The sequence below is a fragment of the Melanerpes formicivorus genome, unplaced genomic scaffold (assembly GCF_026170545.1).
Source record: "Melanerpes formicivorus ecotype bairdi unplaced genomic scaffold, bMelFor1.0.p_v2 SCAF_7, whole genome shotgun sequence".
Taxonomy (NCBI): domain Eukaryota; kingdom Metazoa; phylum Chordata; class Aves; order Piciformes; family Picidae; genus Melanerpes; species Melanerpes formicivorus.
Genome location: NW_027142359.1, coordinates 21,082,915 through 21,100,581, shown reverse-complemented (window position 1 = coordinate 21,100,581; position 17,667 = coordinate 21,082,915). Strand labels below are relative to the sequence as shown.

Below are 17,667 nucleotides of genomic sequence, written 5' to 3'. Positions count from 1 at the left end.
AATATTGCCATTCTTCAATCTCTAGCCAAGTTTCTTTATTGATTGTGGTAGATCTTGTTAGATCACCCTGATTAATAGTTAAGTGGTTTTATCCCCATAATCTCTGCTCCCCTGTACTTAGACCTAAACTATTGGAAGTCTGAGGCTAAATCTGGATCAATCCGCACAGACTCCTTTCTACGAAGGAGTTTGGAGACCTGAACTCTTCCTGCTCAGCAGGAAGATCTCCCTTACCATCCAGTGTCTCTATAAATCATCCTAACTTGAGTGTAACTGAATTCTCCCTTGTATACTTCTTCCATGAAGTAATTAATAAGGTGAGACTGGATGTCAAATTGAATATTGATAAATCTGTTTAAGTTTGTCAGCCTGGGATTGAATACTCATGCACAGAGTCAGCTGACTGAACCCATGACGCCATCAAATCGATGAAACTGTCCAATGATCATTCTGCCTCACAAAAGCATATTGCTGTGTCTGTTCTGAGTGAGGGACCTTCCACTCACTCCACAGAGGGAAAGAATCTGTACCAGGATTCCCTGACAAGCGGTTGAAGTGATTTAAAACACTGATCTGTGACAGATGCTTGCCATGGTAGGGATGAGGACGGGGAGGTTTGTTTTCAAAACCACCCAACAAAAAAAGCACCCAAACACTTTCATTTCTTTGAAGGTCTCTTTAAGATTTTGATATTCATAGGTATTGCTGTTATGCAGAATTATTTTAGATATGCCAGTTGATCCTGGGGTAAATTTGGAAGTGTTGGTTAACAAGTTAGTCATCCTCATTTCACATACATTTCTCTTGAGGCCGTTTTATCTAAAGCTTCTGAACCATTTTCAAGGCTTTGTATGTGTTTCAGTTAATCCACATACTTGATTATATGCCTCCTAAGATTGATAACTCCCAACATCTAATACTATTTCTTCATTCTATTTCCCATTTTAATGCCTAAATATCAGATAAACCACTTGACTCTTCAGCAGTGCGGATCATGCTCCAGGAATCCAAAAAATTATTCCATGCTTTCAGTTCGAGGTCAGACTACGATGGGGTGCTTCCCCAGGCCTATGAAGCACTGAATAAGCTCTACCAAATGCTTACAGAGGTAAGGGGAGCTTGGGTATTGTTCACTTAACATCTTCTTGAAGTTGCTTCATGTTCTCACTCCAAAAAGGACATTGAGGTATTGGAGCGGGTCCAGAGAAGGGCAGTGAAGCTGGTGAAGGGTCTGGAGAATGGGCCTGGTGAGAAGCAGCTAAGAGAAGTGGGGTTCAGCATGAAGAAAAGGAGGCTGAGGGGAGACATTCTGGCTCTCAACAACTCCCTGAAAGGAGGTTAGAGCCAGGTGGGGTTCAGTATCTTCTCCCTAGTAACAAGTGATAGGACTAGAGGAAATGTCCCCAAGTCGCACCAGGGGAGGTTTAGGTTAGACACTAGAAGAAACGTCTTCACTAAAAGAATATCTGTAGAAAGTAATTTTCAGTGTTGGAGAGGACTGAAGGAGAGGAAAGTGGAAGATGGTCAAGGAGAGGAAAGTGGAAGATGGTCAAGGAGAGTAAGGATGATCTGGGGAGTCCTGATTGCCCTCTGCACTTTAATTCTGTTTTGCAGTCAGCCTCTTAGTCTGCAGCTCCGTGGATGGTGCCACCCTAAGCAGCAGGCTTTCTGTCTGAAAACTTGTCCCCTCCTGTCCTTGACCTGTTTTACTTCCCAGAGAAGTGCTCTTGTGGGCAGTGGCAGACCAGTTTCAGTTTAATCTGGACAGATTTTCTTTTTGCTGCTGCAGAGAAAGTGTGCCATCAGCAGTGGCTTAGGGAGTGAGAGCAGTTCTGGTTTATACCATCCTATCCTCCTGGGAAGCTTTGGCATAGGGTTTCCCTCTGCTGCAGCTTCCTGCTTGTAGAGATACCAATATATACATCTAGAGAAAAAGCTTGGTGAAAGCCAAGATGCTTTAGATGCAGAGACAATGATAATAAAGATGATTGTGACTAGAAGTGTTTAGTCTTGCTTTGGTGAGCTTTGCTTTGGAAAAAAGAAATGTAGAAGTGTTCAAGTTTTCTTTAGCTAGGAATGAAATACATTCACTATTTGTTTGCTAAACTGTTTTATAAGGTGAGGTCAGACAGTGAGCAGGATTTATCAGAAGACATCGTGGTTCTTTCAGAAAATGCTGGGTGTGAAAAAATGGAGGCAATGGCACCGAATCTGCAAGAGGCTGAAGAAGGGAAGTCAGGTTCAAGCTTTCAGGTGGCTCAAGAAAACAGGCACCAGGAAATCTGGTCAGTCCTTGAAGGTGTATGGAATACAATAAACTTGTACAGGTATGGTATGCTGAAGAAGTTTAGAGCTCCTACAGAGCCCTACATCATTTCCAAACAAATAGGCTTTAGAAAATGGGGGTCTTATTTTTAGGGAGGCAGCTATTAGTAATTCATCAACATTTATTAAACCCCACACAACTTGCCATACCAAGAGGTCTGGAGCATGCAAATGGTTATGTGGATGCTCTCAGTTGCCTGCCTGCTCTGCTCTTCTTTTTCTGGACAGTGATTGAAATCAGTTGCTTAGAGAATGTTGTTGAAAACTCCGTGAGAGCTACAAGTGTGAGAGATCCATGGAAATCTCATCTTTATCCATAAAGAAAGAGGCATTCAACCCTTAAGTTCCCTTGTGGTTATTTACTTTCCAAACACTGTGGAGGTAAACTAGCATATGCCAAATTGGTTAGTTTGGGTTTAACCTTTAATCAGTTTGAGATATAACAATTTTTTCTTTTGAAGCAAAAACCTTCACTCTAAAATCCAAATGCAGAATTTACTGAGGAATTTCCTTCCTCCTGTAAGCTTGAAATTGCAGGAAATTACCCCCATGCCCCATCTAGATGTTTTACCATGGTTTTCATTTGGGTTATATTTGAAAGTCACTGAGCTGCACACTTTTGGATGCTCTCACCAAGTCGGAATAGATACTGTGCTTTCTTTTTGTAGTCCTATCTGAAGTCTTTTCAAAGGAGGGATTCTGAGTTATGCCAAGCACAAAGGCACTGCATTTTTGGTGGTCTGTGAAGGGCTCACCTAATAAACAGTGGTAGTAAATCTAACACCAGTGCAGAAATGGCATCAGTAACGTTCTATGGAGCTACAGCAGCAGACTCTTCTTCGCTTACACCAGTTCAGAGTGACTGGGTTTGGTGTGGTGTTGTGTGTGGTGTTCAGCTGCAGGTATGCATCAGAGAACAGTCCCAGTGTGTTCTCTTACTGGAACAGTAGGCATTGAGGAGAAATTCTTTAAGTGTGCCACTTGGTAAGAAAAATGCAGCTGAACTGTTTGCTCTGGCCACCTGCTAAGGGCCATGCTGTGTAAAGAGGATAATATTTTAGAATCAAAGGTCACTTCACACTCTTGGGTCTGTCAAGAAAATGCTACTTTGTACCTGTGGGGGATAATGCTTCATCACTGCACTGCAGCTCATTGTCCCAGTGCAACCGTTACAGGGAAGGTATCAAACCTGGATAAACCTGGAAGTTGAAGCTGCTAGGAAAATTGGAAGCACTTCTTTACCCTAAAAACTACCTAAGAGGTTTGCTCAGATTGTGAACGATGAGGCTGTTTCATTCTCAAATGAATTTTAATCATAAGTCTAAGTCAAAAGTAAAATACTGTTATGGAGTACAGTTGCCAAGGAAAGTTGTGAACAGAGAAATACAAGTGTAGGGCATCACCTTTCTGACAGTTACTCTAACACTGCTGCAGATAATATGGTTTTAGTATAGGTTTATATTTGACCTTGGTGGGTTTTTGTGATACTAGTGTAGTGCATACAGTAGATGCTGGGTGTCTCTGGCTGTGGAGATTTTCATTAGCTGATTTTCAATATCTCTTTTTTTCTTTGTCTTTAACTAGTATTGAAATTTTCCAAAAGTTGGACCCTAATGCAGTGACAGCAAAGCCTTTATTTGAAGAAGCTTTTTTAGGTCTGCAGAAACTGTTGGCAGCTGTGAATGATATCCTAGAAGGAATCAGCAGGTAAGCATTTAAGCTGTTTCCTAAAAGCCACTGACGTCTTTTGCTGCCAAACTGCTATTTGTTATGTCTGCTTACTTCTGTAATTTCAGTAAGAATCTTGGTATCCAGGCTACCTAGAGCTGTTTCTTGGTAGCAAAAGAGTAAGAAACTGTTGGAGACATTCAGATCTCTTGTAATGAAGTTCCTTTTTTATGACTTGGGATTTCTTTCCCAGTATTTGGTAACAAGCCACTCTCATCAGAATGTAATTCAAGCTATGGCATGATTAAAACATTAGCTCTGATGGCAAGACCTTTGAATAATTCAGAGCATTCATTTTTCAAATGCAAAGCCTGCTGGAATTAGGGCAAATTTCTGATATAGTGAAGGACTTAGTTTTGGGGCTTGCTCTTACCAATCCTAGAGTGTGTTTCATGTGTCAAAACCTGTATTACAGCAGTAACAATGACAATCAACCAGCTGAACTCTGTAAGTTCAAGAAGGATAATATTCCCTCTACATTCCTTCCTTCCTGCTCTTTAAAGAGTGCAGGCTTGTAGAAACGTTCCAGGAAGAATAAAAGTATCTCCTGGACAGTCTGAGCTTAGTCCTTGTTTAGAGCAATGGATTATGGAATCATTAGGTTAGAAAAGACCTTTAAATCATGGAGTCCAATTGTTAACCTAGCACTGCCAGGCCACCACTAAACCACATCCTTCAGCACCATAAAAACATGGCTTTGAAACCCTTGAAGGGGATAGGGACTCCACCAGTGTGCTGGGCAGCCTGTTCTGGGGCTTGACAGCTGTTTTGGGGAAGAAATTTTTCCCAATGTCCAGCCTAAACCTCCCCTGGTGCAACATGAGGCTGTTTCCTCTCATTGTGTTGCTTGTTCCCTGGGAGAAGAGGCTGTGACCCCACCTTGCTCCAACCTCCTTTCAGGGAGGTATAGAGGACAGTGAGATCTGCCCTCAGCTTCCTCTTCTCTGAACAAAACAACTGCAGTACCCTCAGCTGCTCCTTGCAAGACTTGTTCTGTGGATCCTTCACCAGCTTCATGGCCCTTCTTTGAACCTGAATATCCTTAGTTATAAACCACTGAGCAAGTCTGGAACTGGGATTGGATCCAGTTACACTTCATAGATGATTTTTGTTTTCTAGAGCGTCCACTTTGAACATCATGGCACAGTGGGATGGTCTCATTTAATCCTCTGCATGAACCATTGACCAAATCTGGGTGTAAGGGTGAAGCCAGCTGCACCCAGGCTCATCTCTGAGAAGGAGTTTAGAGAGCACAGGGTTCTTCTCTGAACCTCACGACACAATGGGATGGCTTCCTTACTCCTTTCTTTCCCAATCTGTATAAAAATCATTCCAGCCCAACCCCAAATCAATTTACTTTTATATAATTCTCCCAGAGAATAATAGAATGAACCTCTCCATCAAACTGGACTGTGATAAACCTCTGCTGAACGTTACTAAAGTCCATCCAATTCATTCAACGCTGTCAAGTTCCACCTCAGCCAAATAGATTGCTGGATCTCTTTGCAGGGAAGGGCATCCCACTCTTTCCATGTGAGCAGGATCCACAACTAGAATCCCGCCCCAAGTGATTTAAGTGCCATAAATGAAACCTCTCCCACCTCGATACGTACTCTTCAGCATTTTCTTTTCTTCCACTGAACTGAAATACACGATTTAGGTACACGAGGTGATTGTAAGAGTGAAGGAATTGCCCTGCAGGGTTGCCTTGGGAAGTGCTTGCTCTGAGTTTGTTCTGCAGGCTTACACTTGGGGGCAGCGTGGAGCAAGAAATGTGGAGAGGCTGCGACGGGGACTGGTTTGCTTCAGTCCTGAATGTAGGTATTTGGTTCAGCTTGAGACTGCAGCTGAGCAGGTTTTCCAGAGACTCAGAAGCCAGATTTATCAATCCTTTATGCATATTACAGAGTGTAATCCAAAAGAAACATGGAGCTGTCAGAAGTGAGAGGAAGGCTCATTTTGCCTGGGCTCACCCTTTCTAAAATGCACTTAGAATGTATTGATTTTCCTTGATTTTGGAGAAGATTTCTTGCAATGACTTGTAGGTAGTCTATAGTGTGATTGAAAAAGAAGAGGCATGTGGAGAAAGAGCTTGAATATTTGGAGGTAATACAGCTTCTAGTGATAAACTGCAAGTGCCTTCTGAGTTACCTTCTATTCCTTGCTGTCCAGAACAAATAATAGAATCCTTCCAGGAGAACTTGTGTGAAAGTTTGGAAGTATCAACAATAAATAATGGTGAAAGTTCAACTGCATTAAAAGGTCAGATTTTCAGGTTGTTAGAAACAATTAGGAGATCATAATCATGCTTTTTGAGGTAAGTGTGTGTCATGCTGCCCATCCTCAAAAAAAAACCACAAAGGTAATGGCACTGCTACAGCTATTGAGACTTGATGACTAGAATGTGTTTGTGACAAAAGTATTTTAAGAAAAAAAGAAAGAAAAATAAAAGGGCTGTTTCATAGGCAAGGTTTTATTAACAACTTTTTACACCTTAAAATCCCAGAATCACCATGTGGTTTGGGTTGGAAGGGACATTAAAGGTCATCTAGTTCCACCACCTCTGTTATAGGCAGGGACACCTCCTACCAGTCCAGGTTGCTCAAGGCCCCATCCAACCTGGCTTGGAATGCTTCCAGGTTTGGCTCCTCCACGTTATCTCTGGGCAACCTGTTTGTGTCTCACCACCCTCATGGGGAAGAATTTCTTCCTCATGTCTAACTTAAATTGAGCTGCTTCCAGTTTCAAGCTATTCCTCTGGGTCCTGTCACTCTATGCCTTTATAAAACACCCCTCTCCAGCTCTCCTGTATCCCTCTTTAGGTATTGAAAGGCTGCAAGAAGGTCTCCCTGGAGCCTTCACTTTTCCAGTCAGAACAACCCCAACTCTCTCAGCTTGGCCTCACAACAGAGGGCTTCAAGCCCTCACAGCATTGCTGTGGCATCCTCTGGCCCTGCTCCAACAGGTTCCTGTCTCTCCTGTTCTGAGGACTGAAGAGCTGACCCCAGCACTGCAGGTGGAGTCTCAGCAGAGTTGAGCAGGGGGGCAGAATCCCCTCCCTCCATCTGCTGCCCATGCTGCTGGAGATCAGCCTAGGACTTGTCTGGCTCTGGGCTATGAGCTTGCAGTGCCAGCTCATGTCCAGCTCTCCACCCACCAGCACCCTCAAGTCCTTGTGCACTCCTTTAAGAATTGCACCATGCCTTGCAAGGTGTTGCTGCTGTGGGGCATATGTTTGGTTTAGCCAATATTTTTCCTTGGCCAAGTATAAATTGTGAGTCAAAGGCTAGGGAGCTGTGTGTGGCTTTATGTTCCCTGCCCCAGTCCCTTTTAGATAAGAAACCCTTGTGAACAGGGAAGAAAAAAAAAAAAGGAGAAAATTTTGACTTTCCTGAACTGATACAGTTCATTCTAGTTTGGTTTTTTTCATCTTCACTAAGAAATAATTTTGTTCACATGCCAAGCTTAAAATCACTTACAATTTACAGCACATAGATAAAATCCTCATAAATATTTATACTAGCATGGTGTCAGCTGTAAAAATATTTCTTTCTTACTGCAGTGAGTAACCTGAGTCCTTCTTCTCCAATAGTTTATCTAAAGGGAATTTCTCTCCAATACCCAATGATTTAGTTTGAAAAGCACTGATTGAAACGAGGACTCCTAAACATTTGTAAATTAAAAGTAAAAGATTTTAAGATGTCAGTAGTGCAGGAAAGTGTGGCTTTGTCAGAACTGATCTCTGAATTGGATATTTTGGAATCAGAATTCTTTTGGTTGGAAGACACCTTTAAGATCAAGTCCCACTCTTAACACCACACTGGAATTGAACAATTTATAACCAGATCTGCAGTTTTACCAATTTAAAACCAGAGTTCTCCATCCAAAGAGAAACTGTTTCCTCTGTGGTTACTCACTTGGTCAGGAGGAACTGAGGCTTCTTTTTCTTGGTGTCTAGCTGGAAAATTGGCTTCCTTCCCTTAGACTGCCACAGCATTTAGTAATTTCTGTCCTAAAGCCTCTAGATTAAGAGCTCTGCTTTTAATCTTCCTCTGCAAGCACTTTCTTTCTTGGAAGCGTATCCCTCCCAGTTCCTAAAGTATCGGTCTTTCCTGTCACTGGTTGGAGTTAGGTGGAGATGGTCTCTTCTCCCTATTATCAGCCAATAGAATGAGGAAATGGCCTGAAATTGTGCCAGGTTGGACATCAGGAAAAATTCCTTTCCTGAAGGAGTGGTCAGGCATTGGAGCAGGCTGCCAGGAGAGGTGGTGGAGTCACCATCCCTGGAGGTGTTCAAGAAATGTGTGGACATGGCACTGTGGGGTGTTGTTTAATGGCCATGGTGGTGTTAGGTTGATGGTTGGACTTAGTGATCTTAGAGGTCCTTTCCAACCAAAACAATTCTATGATATATTTAGGTGAAACCTGAAATGCTTTTGACCAGAGGGAAACGGTTAAAGAACTTTCAGTGTAGATTTCATCCTCAGACAGAATTTACAGTGAATGTGAAATGCCACATCTAAACATTACAAACGCAGGCTATGGCTTCTTCTGCCTTTTCTTAGCATCAGTTCTGGCTACCCATGCTGCTCATCAGTTGTCTTCTGATCTCTGAACATGTGTATAACATAATTTGCTTTACTCACAAGCTATGAGCAAGGGGAAGATTTAGCACCTCCTCCACAGAGGGTTCTGACCTTAACTTGGCAGCGTGGCACCGCTCAGAGCAGGAAGGAGGAGCCCTGAGGCATCTTACTGTGTATGGAAATGTCCCAGAGGCAAACACTAGGGCAGAAACATCCCCTTGGCTACTAAGAGAACAATCACCTTACATCAATGGCACTTACATGGCAGCTCATGGTTCTGTAGTGCTGGATCCTGAAAACTGTGTGGTGTGAGACAAAAGGGTTTCTCCCAGTTGTGGCATTCCTTTCCTACATGGATTCTTTCCCATGTATTAACACTTGAACTTCCCTGCTAGGGTCCATATTTATCCTTCACTTTTTCCTCTTTTAATGAGAGCTGAAAGAAAAATAAGTTTCAAGGCCTTTGCCTCTGTCAATGCTGAAACTGGTCAGCCCTTTGCAAGGTGTAGGGCAGAGATGATGCTGTAGCAGCTGACTAAGCCTTGTTGCCTTTAAACTAGCCCAAAAAGCAGAAAGGTTTGAATAAATGAGGTAATAGTGTGAAAGCCATGGGCCTTTCTGAATCGCAGAATTACAGAACATTAGGGGTTGGAAGGGACCTCCAGAGATCATTGAGCCCAACCCCCCTGCCAGAGCAAGATCGCCTAGGGCAGGTCACCCAGAAAGACATGCAGGCAGGTTTTGAAAGTCTCCAGAGAAGGAGACTCCACAATCTCTCTGGGCAGCCTGCTGCAGTGCTCCGCTGCCCTCACCGTGAAGAAGGATCTTCTCATGTTGAGGTGGAACCTCCTGTGCTCTAGCTTGTACCTATTGTTCCTAGTCTTATCACTGGGCAGGTGGCACTAGGATCTGACAGCTGGAGCACTTCCACCTCTCCTCTTCCAGGAGAGAGCAGGAGTTTAACGTTGTCTGGGAGGAAATCTTCATTTCCTGGTAAGTGGATGCTGAACAAAACTGAGGTGCATTGAGTCTTGTATTGCACTGCAATGTGGTGAGGAGCTGTTAATAAGGCACAGAGAAGTTTTGGCTTTCGATTTCTCACCTTTTTGCTTCCTCTGTGTTCTGCCTGTGAAGTTAAATGGGGCTTTCAGTGGGCTAATGCCTGCACAATTAAGTCGCGCCTTTTTAATTATCTGTGTGGAGTCACTGGCTCGGCTGATGCTTTGTGGCAGCCTTACCAGCCTTAGCCACAGGCAGTTACAAGGAGCTGTTGAGGAGGAGTGACCAACACCGAGGTGTACAGCTTTGCCCAGATTTGAGAGCCATTACCAGTCTCATATGACTCCTGTCCATCTGCTTTACTCCTCCCTGCCCAGCACTTTGTTGCTTGTGAGCAGCTGGCAGGTTCATCCTCTTTTACTGCCAGATCCTCTGCAGGGTTGTTGGTTTTCTTTTTCTTTGATAAGTTAATTCTCTGCTCCTTTCCAAACAGGCTTTGCTTGTTTCCCAAGTTTTCTCAGTGCACAAGTGAAGAACCACGTTGTGAGCTGTTCCTATCCATTTTCAGTTTTGATTTTCCTAGCACACTCAAATAAGTGGCAGGAAAAATGAAATCTGACTCTCTCCACTTTCTCTTCTGCCCCAAGAACCTCCATTTTGTAGCTAGCACCTGTTCTACTTTTGGTTCTTTCTATGATGAGAATGATCAGAGGACTGGAAGAGCTAGCCTATGGGGAGAGGCTGAGAGAGCTGGGTTTGTTTACCCGTGGAAAGAGAAGGCTTAGGGGAGACTTTGTCACCATGGACCAGGATAGAAAAGGGGTGGTTGCCAGAAGGGTGGAGACTTTCTTTTTAGGAGGAATGCCTTAGGAAACACAGAGGTGATGGGGACAAGTTACTGCTGGAGAGATTCCAGAAGAAAATGTTTCCCCATGAGAACAATCAGATATTGGAATCATCTCCCAAGGGAAGCATTGGTCAGGTTTAAGATTCAGCTTGACAGGATGTTGGATCATCTCATTGCAACTACCCTATCACCTGGAAAGGTTGGACCAGATGATCCTTGGAGTCCCTTCCAACCTGGCATTCTCTACGTCACACACTAGCTGCACACAATCACAGCAGAGTTTTTAGCTTGATCAGTAACTTGCATTTTAGTGTCAGGCCAGCTTTCCTGTCACCCAGCATCCATGCCAACACCTGCTCAGAGCATGTCTGGATCAGTTAAAAGTTGAAGCACATAATGTGGGGTTGTTTGCAGTTTGGTTTTCATAGGAAAGGGAAAGTGGATTTCCAGCCTCTGCTTTTGAAGTGTTTGATGTGTTGAGAGAGAAGCAGCAGCAGTGCTCACAATGTGTCCAGAGAAGGACAGCAAGGCTGGCAAGAGGCCTTGAGCACAAGCCTTATGAGGAGAGGCTGAGAGAGCTGGGATTGTTTAGCCTGGAGAAGAGGAGGCTCAGGGGAGACCTCATTGCTCTCTACAACTACCTGAAAGGTGGTTGTAGCCAGGAAGGGGTTGGTCTCTTCTCTCTAGCAACCAGCACCAGAACAAGAGGACACAGTCTCAAGCTGTGCCAGGGGAGGTTTAGGCTCAATGTGAGGAGAAAGTTCTTCACCGAGCGAGTCATTCGTCATTGGAATGTGCTGCCCAGGGAGGTGGTGGAGTCACCATCCCTGGAGGTGTTCAAGAGGGGATTGGACGTGGCACTTGGTGCCATGGTCTAGTCATGAGGTCTGTGGTGACAGGTTGGACTCGATGATCTTTGAGGTCTCTTCCAACCTTAGTGATACTGTAACTGGGAGGAAAACAAAATCAGCTTCGTTTAATGGAGTAAGAGCTGCAGAGTTGATGTGCACACAAACAGGGCCAGATTTCCCAGTGCACATCATCTCCTAAAATCTGTATTTTCTGTAACAAAGTGTGGTGGCTGCAGGAGATGAAAGGAACATGAAATGATTCAAACCAGCAGAGAGCAGCCCTGCAGTGACTTCATTGCACTGCAGGCAAAAATGTGTTACTGTTTGCTACAGAAAAAGCTGTTCCGAGGCTGGGGCTCCTATCCCAGCCCCCCTTTAGTTGCACCCAGCAATAAACATCTTTTATGAATGCTGACCTGGTAAGAATTTGGGGGGGGGGTGGGGTTTTACAGTGCAAGCTTTTCTGTCATCAGCCTCCTTTCAGTACTGTGTGTAGCAGCACTTCTTCCTTGAGAAAAACAAACGTCTTTTATTTGACGATACTGTGAAGCTCTGAGCCAAATATCAAACTTCTCATTTTGTGTTAGAAACCCAGCAGTAGTTGCTGTCATAATCAGGTTTAGGTTCTCTAGTAGTGGTTGGACAGTGCTCCCTTCAGTGAGAAAAGCCCAGACAGGGTGCCTGTGACCCTGTGAGGAGATGTCATACAGCCAAGGGAAAAGACAGCACCTCCACTCTGCTCTCAGTCTCTTGTTTTCCCTTTCTGTGCCTTGTCCATACATTTTCCTTCCTTAGATCCAGAAGCCCATAATTAATGTAAGTCTTGCTCTCACCATCCTTCCTAGAGAAAGTTTACCTGGCTGAGTTTACTGCTGGCAGCAGAACCATGGCAGAAGTCTGTCATATTTATTTAGCCTGGAGAAAAGGAGGCTGAGGGGAGACCTGCTCTCCACAACTCCCTGAAAGGAGGTTGGAGCCGAGTAGGGTTTCTTGTCCCAGGAAACAAGTGGTAGGACAAGAGGAAATGGCCTAAAGCTGCACCAGAGGAGGTTTAGCTTGTACAATAGGAAAAATTTTGTCATGGAAAGGGTTGTCAAGTCCCAGAACAGGCTGCCCAGGGCAGTGGTGGACGCTGCATCCCTGGAGGACTTAAAAGCTGTGTAGATGTGGTGTCAAGTGACATGGTTTAGTGGTGACCTGGCAGTGATGGATTAACAATTGGACTTGATGATGTCAAAGGCCTCTTCCAGCCTAGATGATTCTCTGATCCAGTACCCTTGCATGTGTGTCCTTGTCAGAAGAGGAAAAATGCAGCGATCAGCATGTTTTGCCTCTACACAATGTGTAATAACATATAGTTGACTTCAGGTAAAATTGTTAGTGGGATCTAAGAATGGCTTAGGTTGGAGGACACCTCAGAGATCATCTTCTCCAACCTCCCTACTGATGACCTCAACTGCATTGCTCCAGGCCTTGTTCAACCTGGCCTTGAACATCTTTGAGGAGGGGGCACCCATAATCTCTCTGGGCAATCTTTTCCAGTGTCTCACCACCCTCGTACTGAAGAACTTCTTCCTAAAATCCAGTTTAAACCTACTGCTGCTCAGCTTAATGCCATTCCCCTTTGTCCTGTTGCTAGACACCTTTACAAAAAGTGTCTAGTCTTCCTGTAAGATCCCTTCAGGTATTGCAAGGCAGCTATAAGGTCCCCCACAGAGGTGCCTTTTCTCCGTACTGAACAGCCCCAACTCTCTCAGCCTATCCTCATAGCTAAGGTGCTCCAGCCCTTGGATCATCTTTGTGGCCCTTCTCTAGGCTCGCTCCAACAGTTCCTTCTTATGAGGGGGACACCAGAATTGGACACAGTATTTGAGGTGGGGTCTCAGCAGTGCAGTTATGCTTTGTACAGTTCTCTGAATACAAACACACAGTGGTCCTCCTTTGTGCAGGAAAGAGCAATGGCACAAACCTTGTGAGCAGCAGCAGTCCCTCTTCCCTGGACTGGGGTGTGCTGAAGCTGAGCAGTGTGCCAGCTGAAGCTGCTGGTTGTGCCCTGCAGATGGGGCTGCTGGCTATATGCAGTTAGGGGGTGGGAGTCTCCCAGGCTGCCAAGATTCCCAGCCTTGCCAGGGGTGTTTGCCAGATGGCCTCTGCTGGGCTTCGGGGCTGTCAAAGCTGGTAGCTTTCTCACTGAGACAGCCCTGGAAGGCTTGAGGTTGTTGGTAGGACAACTAGTCAGTTAGGTCTCCTGCTGGCTTAGGTTTGGCAGGTTAAATGTTTATAGTTCAAGTGGAAAGATTGTGGGTATATCTTCTTAGGAAGGGGGAAAGAAGGTGTGACTAATTTTTGTGACAGTGATAGCTGCTCATACAGTCCTGGTGAGAACAAGCAGCAGAGTTGGTGGGTAGGATAAGCCCTGGGGTATGTTGTGGTTTGCCAGCCTGTTCAAAATGTCTTTTTTTGGCTGGGATTTCTTCACTCATTCTGGTAGTTTTCTCTCTCCACCCTCCCCTGCCCAGTTCCTAATTAATTCATTTATAAAGGCTTACAGCTTGCAAGGGGAGGGAGGAGAGAATTTGGGCACTTTCCCATGGGAAAGTAAAGAGAGCTTCCCCAAAAGATACTTCCCCTCCCTGCTATATTTTTCTTTCCCAATCCAGTCATTTTCATCATCATTATTTGCACAGTTAAAACTGAACATAAGGCAGAGCTTTATCAGGAATTCTTAATCTATATATAAAGTATTACATGTGGGTTTGAATGGACGTTCTTCTGTTGGAGGGATCTGCTTTTTCCTGGTGAGGTATAACCACATTATAGCTCATTAAATAGATTAGCATAATTAATTGGTGTTGAGGCAGCCTCCCTCAGCAACTTTGCCAGCAACACCAAGCTGTGTGGTGTGGCTGACATGCTGGGAGGAAGGGATGGCATCCAGAAGGCCTGGGATAAGCTTGTTAGTTGGGCCAGTGACAGCCTCATGAAGTTCACCAAAGCCAAGTGCCAGGTCCTGCACCTGGTTTGGGGCAATCCCAAGCACAAATACAGGCTGGGTGGAGAATGGATGGAGGGCAGCCCAGCAGAGAAGGACCTGGGGGTGCTGGTGGGTGAAAAGCTGGACATGAATTGGCATTGTGTGCTCACAGCCCAGAGCCTGTAAGTCCTGGGCTGATCCTCAGCAGTGTGCTCTGCTGAGACCCCACCTGCAGCTGCACCCTGGGGCCACTTCTGGAGTCCACAGTACATCAGGGACATGGACCTGTTGGAGCAGGGCCAGAGGTGGCCACAGCAATTCTGGGAGAGTGGGAAGCCCTCTGCTGTGAGGCCAGGGTGTTCAGCCAGAAGTGAAGGCTCCAGGGAGATCTTGTGTCTTTTCAGTACTTAAAGGGAGCTACAGGAGAGCTTGAGAGGGATTTTATACAAAGACATGAGTGACAGGACCAGGGGGAATAGCTTCAAACTAGAAGCAGCTCAATTTAAATTAGACATGAGGAAGAAATTCTTCTCTTTGGGGGTAGTGAGACACTGGAACAGGTTGCCCATAGATGTTAGGGAGGCTTCAAGCCTGGAAGTGTTCCAAGCCAGGTTGGATGGGGCCTTGGGCAAGTTAGTCTAGTAGGAGGTGTCCCTGATCATAAGAGTGGGTTGGAACCCAATGACCTTTAAGGTCTCTTCCAACCCAACCCATTCTGTGATTTTTGAGAGGATCACTTCCTTTTGGAGCCATGTGGGAAAGCTCATGCCTCCCTCAGAGCTTTACCACACCTTCCAGAGAGACCAGAGCTGGTGCTTTCTTCTGCAGGTGGTACATCTAATGGTGGCAGGGTGACCAAGGACTGGATTTGGGAGAAGGCTGACATGTCACTGTGGTGACTGAATAAAATACCTGTGTGAACCTGTGACACTGGGTTCTTCTGTACCCCTGCAGCTATCAAATTCAGTTTTCACTTCTCAGTACTGGGTAGAAATTGGTCATGACCGGGAGCAGCCAAGATGCTGCATAAAGAGCAGCACTTCTGCAGGGAATGAGTTAAGACTGTAGCCGGTGTGGGAAAGTTTTGTGTTGCGTGTCACTTGTGTTGCTGCACATGAATACAGCAGGCTTTGCTGGGCTGAAACAAAAGGCTTTTAATTATTGCTGGGTTTCTTCCCCTCTCTGTGCAGAAACTGCTCATCAAAACATCCGCTGCATGTTTAATGAGGACAGACCTTGCAGAAATAATCAGCTCTCTTAATTCTTTGAGAGGGCTGGAAGGGAAAATTCTGCAAAGATCTGAATTTCCTTTTTGTTTAAAGAAAGGCATTAGATTTTTGTTTGTTTGTTTCCATGAAGCATTTCTGACTATTAACCCTTCCATAGAATCTTTTGAGACTTGCTTTAAAAAAATGCCTGAACTTTTCTTTTCCAGAATCCTGACCCCAACCAGTAGCTTCCAAGATATTTGGACCCTCTATAACTTCCTCATAAGCAACGAGGTATGAAGTTCCCTTTCATATTCTGCCAGGCACTTAGAATCATAGCATCCTTAGGGCTGGAAGGGACCTCAAGGATCATCTCGTTCCCGTGGGCAGGGACACCTCACACTAGATCAGGTTGCTTAGAGCCACAGCCAGCCATGCTTTAAAAACTTCCAGGGATGAGGCTTCCACCACTTCCCTGGGCAACCTGTTCCAGTGTCTCACCACTATCATGGTAAAGAACTTCCTAACATCCAATCTGAATCTACCCATTCCTGGTTTTGCTCTATTCTCCCTAGTCCTGTCGCTCCTGACACCCTAGAAAGTCCCTCCCCAGCTTTCCTGTAGGCCCCCTTCAGATACTGGAAGGCCACAATTAGGTCTCCTTGGAGCCTTCTCTTCTCCAGACTGAATAATCCCAACTCCCTCAGTCTGTCCTCATAGGAGAGGTGCTCCAGCCCTCTGATCATCCTTGTGGCCCTTCTCTGGACATGCTCTAGCACATCCAGATCCTTCCTGTAATAGGGGCCCCAGAATTGGATGCAGTATTCCAGGTGGGATCTCACCAGAGTGGAGTAGAGAGGGAGAATCACCTCCCTCAACCTGCTGGCTGTGCTTCTCTTGATGCAGCCCAGGATGTGATTGGTTTTCTGGGCTGCAAGTGCACACTGGTGGCTCATGTTGAGCTTCTCATCCACCAGCACCCCCAAGTCCTTTTCTTCAGGGCTGCTTTCAAGCCAGTTGCTGCTCAGCCTATATCAGTGCTTGGGATTGCCCTAACCCAGATGCAGAACCTTGGCATTTGGTCTTGTTGAACCTCATGAGGTTGTCATGGGCCCACCTATCCAGCCTGTCAAGGTCCCTCTGGATGTCATCCCTTCCCTCCAGTGTGTCTGCTGCACCACACAGCTTGGCGTCATCAGCAAACCTGCTAAGGGTTTGCTCACTGTTTGCTCAATGCCACTGTTCATGTTGCCAACAAAGATGTTGAACAAGACTGGTTCCAGTACTGATCCCTGAGGGACTCTACTTGTCACTGGCCTCCACTTGGACATGGACCCATTGACAGCCACCCTTTGGGTGCAGCCATCAAGCCAGTTCTGTATTCACTGAATGGTCCATCCATCAAACCCATACTGCTTCAAGACCAGGATTACATGCACTTCAGTTGCAGGGGTTTATTTAAAGTAGTTCTGAGTTAGTTGTCTCATCCTTCTGTTTCCACTAAGCTACACTTCTCCAGATTGGCTTTTCTTGGAGGTTGGAACTAGATGATCTCTAAGGTCCCTTCCAACCCAACTCATTCTGTGATTTATTAGGTGTTGGACATAAAATCCTCTTTTTGGTTGGCATCTACCAGAAGTTGCTTAAATCTCTGCCAGTGTTTCTGGTTTCTTGCATGATTTTCTGAACACTCCTTTGTTGTGAATGACTCACTGTCAAGAGTAAAAATCCATGAGGCTGAAGTCACTAAAACATTCCTAATGACAAAGGTGGTCCAAGGTCTGGAGCACCTCTGCTATGACGATAGGCTGAGGGAGCAGGGGTTGTTCAGCCTGGAGAAGAGAAGACTCAGAGTGGACCTTAGAGCTGCCTTCCAGTACCTGAAAGGATCCTACAGGAAGGCTGGAGAGGAATTTTTCAAAAGGGTGTCTAGTGACAAGACAAGAGGGAATGGTTTGAAGCTGAGGGAGAGTAGGCTTAGACTGGATTTTAGGAATAAGTTCTTCAGTACAGGGGTGGGGAGACTCTGGAATAGGCTGACCAGCGACGCTGTGGGTGCCCCTTCCCTGGAGATCACAGAATCACCAAGGTTGGAAGGGGCCTCAAAGATCATCGAGTCCAACCTGTCACCACAGACCTCATGACTAAA

General features: G+C 45.3%; 1 protein-coding gene across 5 annotated transcripts in view; it reads left to right on the top strand.

Annotated features, from left to right (window-relative positions):
• The window catches only part of SWT1 (SWT1 RNA endoribonuclease homolog), a 39,158-nt gene that overhangs the window by 15,233 nt on the left and 6,258 nt on the right, over positions 1–17,667 (top strand). For 3 of the 5 annotated variants that reach the window (XM_068141316.1, XM_068141315.1, XM_068141314.1), the window contains 3 exons: positions 963–1,108; positions 2,119–2,327; positions 3,910–4,032. In XM_068141316.1, coding sequence (XP_067997417.1) covers positions 963–1,108; positions 2,119–2,327; positions 3,910–4,032 — 478 coding nt within the window. Of the gene's footprint in view, positions 1–962; positions 1,109–2,118; positions 2,328–3,909; positions 4,033–15,745; positions 15,813–17,667 lie in introns of those variants that run through there. The other 2 variants (XM_068141317.1, XM_068141318.1) reach the window with 2 other exon arrangements.